Genomic DNA, 7,380 nt, shown 5'->3' on the forward strand with positions numbered 1-7,380 from the left:
GTTAATGCACGGTGGGGGCTGGGCCGATCAGAGACTTGTCTCCGTGGCACCGACAGGAGAATGTTCCCTCCACCCTGGAATGACTGTTCCTGGACAGTGAGTGCTTTGTGCCCTTGCAGGGACGGGGCCTGTTTATTCCAGCTCAGCCCAGAGCCGAAAATTTCCTGTGGCTGCCAGCCCTCTACTTCAGGAAAGTTCCCATCGAGGGAGGCCTCTCCCACTTTGGCTGCAGCCCAGTGTCCCTGGTTTCTTGTGGGACATTTGGCCCCTTGGGATAATTTCTGGCCATGGCTCCCTCTCCCATGCGCCTCACGGCCCAGGACTCCCTCATCACAGATCAGTCTTTTTTGTGACTTCAACTGGGGCCTCCTTCGCTTACGACCAGAAAAATTTCAGTTCTTGTAAGAATTTTCTGGTCCAACAAGAAACCCATGGAGGCTAAGCAGGATGAAGGCCAAAGATTAAGGACTCTGGCTGCTGCCACTGCCCTTCTCTTCCCAGGCCCAAGGCCCCCTCTACCCCAGGCCCCACATAGGGAATAGTCCTGCTGTAGCAGCACCCCCTGTGGCTCAGCTGGTAAAGAATTCCCCTGCAATGCAGGAGACCTGGGTTGGGCAGATCCCCTGGAGAAGGGAAAGGCTACCCACTCCAGTATTCTGGCCTAGAGAATTCCATGGACTGTGCATAGCCCATGGGGTCGCAGAGCGACTTTCACTTTCACAGCAGCACCCAGGTTGGGACCAGGCAGTCCTGGGCTTTGATCCTGGCTCTGCCCCCTGTTAACTGAGTGACCCCAGGCAAGGTCTGTCCGACTGTCTACCTCAGTTGTTTCGTCTGTGACATGGGGCTCAGATTGCTACATCTGAGGATTCTGATGAAGGTGAAGGGGATGACAGTGTCTGGAACTTAGGAGGCATGTAAAACCTTTGTTCTCCTCATGTATTTATTGATCACTGACTCTGTGCCAGACACTGTTTTGGGTTCTGGACATATAGAAACAGGACAGCCTCTATGCCTCGTCAAACCATGACTACTGCAGGAGATCAATCAAAACAAAGACCCAAAAGAGCAGGCTCTGCTTCCAGAAAGTGCTAAGAAGAAAAATAGAGCAAGTTGAGGGGATAGGTAGCAAGAGATCAGGGTAGGGGGTACCATATTAGACAAGGTGGCCAGGGAAGGTGTCCCTGAGGAGATGGCATTTGAACAGAGTTAGGAGTGAAATGAGGGAGCCTGGGGTCGAGTGCTCCAGGCCACAAGGGCAGTAGGTGCTGCACTCAGCAGATGTTGCAGCAACAGCCCAGTCAACTAGAGTAGAGTGTGCAGTGTGGAGGGGCTGGGGCCTACTGGGCCTCACTGGCCTTGGTGAAGACTTGATTCTGTGTGTGATGGGGAGCCTTGGAGAGCTTGAGAGCATGGAGTGACGGGCTCAGTGGTGGGGTTTTCCCCACCTGCCTGCCTTCCCTTCCCAATGCCTTTTCCCCTTTCTAGAAGGACTCTGCTCTGGCTCACACATCACTGCTGCCTCCTTAATGGCTTAATAAGTATAGAGGATTCTTTGAGTCAGGTTGTCAGTTCAGTTTGTATGACCCTCTGCTGGGTACCAGGGACATGAACGGACATGACACTGGCATTCTAAGTCCGAGGAAAAGCTGTGGGTGTGCCACACTCTGACCTGTGTTTTAAAAAATCTTGGCATGGAGTGAGGGGGTGTCGTCAAGACTAGAAGTAGGGGCTGGCACATATCATAGTGAGCAAACTGTCTGGGTGGGACGTGGAGACAACCAGAAATGGCAGGCATGGGCTGAGGGGGCCCCCCCCCAGCTCAGCCACTCTGGCTCAGGTAGCGTGTGGGCCCACAGTGTGAGTTCATGGTGGAGAAGCAAGAACACAGTCTCTGGAACCAGCCAGTGGTCTGTTCCCTCCCGGGGGAGTCGAAGCACACTGATCCTAGATGCCAGACACCAGCTTTAGATTCCGGCTCCTCCACAAAGCTGGGTGACCTGATCAAGTTCCTCTGCACTCAGAGGCTGGGCTTCCTGGTCTGCCAGTAGGGAGAGACAGCCCACACTGCAGCATTGTTGAGAGGATTAAAGGACAAATGGGGTGCAAGGCGCCCTCCTTAAAGGGTGCTCCAAGCTCCCCTCCGCCTGCCCCACAGATTGGTTCCACCCTAGGTTGGGTCATTCAGCCCGCAGCCCCTCCTTTGTGGTATCATGTGCTTCCCTCCTGACTAGCTTCAGGGCAGAGGACTGTTGCTCACCTCCTCCTGGGCCCCGGGTCATGCCCCCTGGGGTGGGGGACAGGGCCTCATGGACCCCATCCCAGTCCTGCACTGCTGTTGCCCTCTCTGTTCCACCCTGCTCTGCCCACCCATCAGCCTGCCCTGGTCAGAGGCTTCCTCCAGACCTGCCCTGCCCCGGAATCACTCTGGAGTTTCCCCTGTCTCTTTTCTTCCCCTTCCTCCCTCTCTCCCTCCTTTGCAGCAGTGGAAAGGCTGAGGCCTGGAGTTCTGCACTGCCCTCAGGCTCAACTCCCGCTTCCTCCAAGCTTCCAGACCACAGTGGTCCAGCTCTCACTCACCCCTTCAGGCTCATCTCCTCCCCTCTCCTCCTCTCCTGCTCCAGCCCCTTGGCCTCCCTCAGTTCCCTGCCCATCTCTTTCCCATCAGGTTCTGAAGGACCACTTCCTAGCTGGCTGACCTTGGACAGAACTCTACCCCCACTTTGCACCTGTTTTCTCAGCAGTAAAATGGGTTGGTTATCCCCAGCTGGGGGTCAGGAGGAAGAGCCGCCCTTAACCCTTTATCTGGCCTAAAGGGGGCATGGACAGCTGCAGTTTTTCAGCTCAGCAAGGTCATCACATGCCGACCACCCGCTTTGTCCCAGCCACATTCCTATTTGAGAACTCACACAGTTCCCTTCTCTTCTGTCTCCCGGCAGGACACTTTTGTGGAACTCTACGGGAACAATGCAGCAGCCGAGAGCCGGAAGGGCCAGGAGCGCTTCAACCGCTGGTTCCTGACGGGCATGACTGTGGCTGGTGTGGTTCTGCTGGGCTCGCTCTTCAGTCGGAAATGACCAGACACTGACCACCAACTCACCCACACACCCCCGTCCTGCCTCCACCACATCTCTCCGTGCAGCCACCATTGCCACCAGGAGAACCACTCCATGGAGCCCACAGCCACCCACACATCACAGGGTTGGGCCTAGACCTGGTCCCCCGCAATTAGTTTTCTAGAATTTACATGCTTCTGTGAGAGCCACCTTCCCCAACTGTCGTGGCATCAAAACCCACAAAATTCCCTAGAACCTGCCCCGGTGGAAGCTAACAGGTGTCGGGGGTTGTGACTGGGGGCCGGAGTACCCCACCCGATTGGTGGGTCCCCTTCCGCATTTGGGGTCCCTGAGCATGCTTTCTTGCCAGGGAGCTGGAAAGTTTTCTGACCCTTTTCCCCAGAAAGAGAGACAATAGATTGCCTTCATTTTGATGTCTGTGGCCTCAGAATTGATCATTTCCTGTCTCCTCCCTCCTCCCGGCCCTGGGCCCCCCGTCCATTCATCCCCACCCTCCAAGAGCCACTTAGGACCCACTTCTGACTAATTAGGGATTCAGGATGCTTGGGATAAAGAAATAAGGACCAGGACCCCCTCCCCCTCTCTGACCTGGCCAAAGTCCCTCCCCCCAATCCCAGTGTCCTCTGGAGGTCTCTGGCTAGAGGCCGGCCTCACCCGAGATGGAGGGACTGTAGCTGTAGGAAGCACCCCATGCCAAAGCTGGGGTGGCCTTGCAGTTTAGCACCACCCCAGTTCTTCCCCTTCCCTGGCTCCATGACCATGACTGAGGGACCAACTGGGCTTGAGATAGGTGCCGCAGAGCCGTTCATGGCCTCAGCTGCCTCACTTCCTGCAAGAAGATGAGCCTGTGGCGTCTTTGCCTTGGGCTGCTGCCCATGGGGTTCAGGGGCCATGGTCCAGAGGTGAGGGGGAGCTACAGGGAGCAGCTGTGGGAGCCCTAGGGTCTTCCTACCTCAGGCAGGAAGGGCAGGAAGGAGAGCCTTGTGCGTGGGGTGGAGCTGGGACTGGCCGGAGGGGCCAGCCCTGCCTGGCCTGAACAATTGGTACCCCACCCCCATTCAGCCTGAGCAGCCGGGCTGCCAAGGTCAGGATGGCCTGGCCAGGAGCTCTTCTGACCTCCCTCTCTCTCCTCTGCTCCACCCACGGCCTGTCTCATCCCTGGGGGTCCAGGCCTAGCCCTGGCCACCCCGGGCTCTCTGCTGTACATATTTGAAACTAGTTTTTATTCCTTGTGAAGATGATATACTATTTTTGTTAAGCGTGTCTGTATTTATGTGTGAGGAGCTGCTGGCTTGCAGTGCGTGTGCACGTGGAGAGCTGGTGCCCGGAGATCGAACAGCCTGATGCTCCCTGCACCCCCACCCCACCCACCCCCCGCCCTGGTCTGGGGAAGCCAGCCGGGGGTCCTGGCTCCTGAGAGGCACCTGTCCCTCCCCCAACCCCCAGCCCACACTTTTTCCAGCTCTTTGAAATAGTCTGTGTGAAAGTAAAGGTGCAGTTCAGTAATAAAATGTGTTCTTCGTGAGCAAAGGGCCTGGGCTCTTGTGTGCTCTGGGAGGGGACGCTTGGCTAGCAGAAGAGGTGCAGGAGAGCTGGGTACCTGTGCTGACTCTGCTGCCCTAACCTTGGACAAGTCACTTCTTCCTCTATCTGGTCCTGAATTTCTCCACCTGTGCACTGGGTTTTTTTGAGCACCTGCTATGTGCTGGGCACTGACTATGTGTGAACATGACAGACACAGTTCCTGCCCTCAGGAGTTGATATTCTAGTGGGAGGAACAGTCAAGTGGCCACCTGGCAAGTGTTTACTGGGCCCTGCTCTGTGTAGGCACAGTCCTGAATGAAAGTGTTAGTCTCACTCAGTTTTGTCCAACTCTTTACAACTTCATGGACTATAGCCCGCCAGGCTTCTCGTCCATGGAATTCTCCAGGCAAGAATACTGGAGTGGGTTGCCATTCTCTTCTCCAGGGGATCTTCCTGACCCAGGGATTGAACCCACGTCTCCTGCATTGTAGGCAGATTCTCTATCTCAGGCACCAGGCAATCCCAACCCTGCTGCTGCTGCTGCTAAGTTGTGTCAGTCGTGTCCGACTCTGTGTGACCCCATAGACGGCAGCCCACCAGGCTCCTCTGTCCCTGGGATTCTCCAGGCAAGAACACTGGAGTGGGTTGCCATTTCCTTCTCCAATGCATGAAAGAGAAAAGTGAAAGTGAAGTTGCTCAGTTGTGTCTGACTCTTAGCAACCCCATGGCTGCAGCCTACCAGGCTTGTCCGTCCATGGGATTCTCCAGACGAGAGTACTGGAGTGGGGTGCCATCGCCTTCTCCAATCCCAGCCCTAGGCACCGGGAATTCTGCCGAGAAGCCCTTTCCTTTATGGACCTTCCATTCTGGTCGGGGAGACAGGGAGATGAATATAAGGATGGCTCTGACTGTTGCAGGGCAAAGGTGGAAACAGAATGACTCTGAGGAAGCATGGCAAGACACGAAAGACCTAGTGGGGAAGGAGATAAGAAGGGGTCAGATAACATTTTAAAGATAATCCCAGAAGATCAGCTGATGGATTGGAGAGCTCTAGAGAGAAAGGAACCATGGGTGATTCCAGGTTTTGAAATAGTGACACCATTATAATCCCAAAGTGAAGCACCCATCTGAGGCCAAGAAGTTCACAGTGAATGCTCTAACAGCATGTAATATGGAACCTGAGCTTGTCTGAGAGTCAGGGAGGGCTCCTTGGAGGAAATGATACCAGAACCAGAGCCTTCAAGTCTGTAAGAGTTCTCCAAAAGAAGCGGGGAGGCAGGAAGAGTGGTCCTGCTGAAGAAGCAAATGCTAGGACAAGCAAGAATTCTCTTCAGACTGAAGGAAAGTTGGTGTGTCTGGGGGCTCCTGGGTCAATATGACACTAGAGAGGTGGGATGGGGTACTGGATTTGATCCTGAGGGCAGTGAGAGCCAGAGGAAGGTTGTTAGGGAGTGATATACCACTTCGACCCCAAAGCGCCCTCTGGCTGCTATGTGAAGAAGGCTCTGGAAGGAGAGCAGAGTGGAGAAGCCATGGCTCAGTTAACGCTCCAGTTCTGAGGGTGGTCAGCCAGGTGTGTATCCTGGGTCGCCATTCCTGGTCTTTGGTCAAGTAACCTAGTCTATGTCCTAGCTTTCCCATCTGTGAAATGGGTAGGATTGCAGTACCCATCTCAAGGCTTGGATGAACTGGAAGTTGAGGGGGTATGCAGTGATGACCCTGCCATCAGGAAGACCCTCAAAAGGAAGAAGGAGGTGCTCCTCAGGGTGTTCAACTGGCTGTGGCCGGAGATCCCGGAAGGGTCTGGGAAAAGGAGCAGGACTCCAGAGGCAGGCCCTCCAGATAGGGAGGCAGGCTCTCCAGCTGGCGGGTGGGGGGGCGCTCCTCCCCGTCTGCTTTCAGGAGTGAGCTTAACTGCCCCCTGGTGGCCAGGGGTTTCCACCTGAAAGCCACTCCCACCCCAGATGCCTCCCAGTGCTTCAGAGGATCTGTCATCTGACTGGCCAGCTTTCCACTGTGTCCCCATCTTCTGCCCTGTTCACCAGAAGGACGTCTACACTTCCAACCTTTAGGTACCGAATTCATAGCTTTTCACGGCTCCTGGCTCAGTGTCACCATTCTCCAAAGCCTCCAGGCTTCTATATCTTTAGGCCCAGGATATGCCCGTGGCCGGTAACCTAACCACTCAAGTCCCCTCTCCAGATTCTTGAGATTCTTCCAGAAACGTCTTTTTACATAATTTTGTTGTAAAGCTGCTAAGTCGTATTCAACTCTTTGCAACTCCAGGAACTGTAGCATGCCAGGGTCCTCTGTCCTCCACTATCTCCCAGAGTTTGCTCAAATTCATGTCCCTTGAGTCAGTGATGCTATCTAACCATCTCATCCTCTGCTGCCCTCTTTTTGTTTTGCCTTCAATCTTTCCCAGCATCTTTTCCAGTGAGTCACCTCTTCACATCAGGTGGCCAAAATATTGGAGCTTCAGCTTCAGCAACAGTCCTTCCGATGAATATTCAGGGTTGATTTCCTTGAGGATTGACTGATCTCCTTGCAGTCCTAGGGACTCTCAAAAGAGCCTTCTCCGGCACCACAATTTGAAAGCATCACTTCTTTCACATAATACCTAACTATATTCTGATCTGTTTTTTTACACAAAGAGTCACACACACACTGTGCCTGTTTTTTTTCCTGCCTACATAGTTTATCTTATAGAAGTTTCCATGTTCCTACATGAATCCCTGATTGTTATACAGCTTCATCAATTAACTCATGGCAGATTAAT

At 54.2% G+C, this 7,380-nt stretch overlaps 1 protein-coding gene across 3 annotated transcripts in view; it reads left to right on the plus strand.

Annotated features, from left to right (window-relative positions):
* The window catches only part of BCL2L1 (BCL2-like 1), a 51,490-nt gene extending 46,883 nt beyond the window's left edge, over positions 1-4,607 (plus strand). For all 3 annotated transcript variants that reach the window (XM_010841752.1, XM_010841751.1, XM_010841750.1), the window contains exon 3: positions 2,940-4,607. In XM_010841752.1, coding sequence (XP_010840054.1) covers positions 2,940-3,077 — 138 coding nt within the window. In that variant the 3' untranslated portion in view covers positions 3,078-4,607. The remainder of the gene's footprint in view (positions 1-2,939) is intronic.
* The last annotated feature ends 2,773 nt before the right edge of the window (positions 4,608-7,380 follow it).

The sequence above is a fragment of the Bison bison genome, unplaced genomic scaffold (genome assembly GCF_000754665.1).
Source record: "Bison bison bison isolate TAMUID 2011002044 unplaced genomic scaffold, Bison_UMD1.0 scf7180017864167, whole genome shotgun sequence".
Taxonomy (NCBI): Eukaryota; Metazoa; Chordata; class Mammalia; order Artiodactyla; family Bovidae; genus Bison; species Bison bison.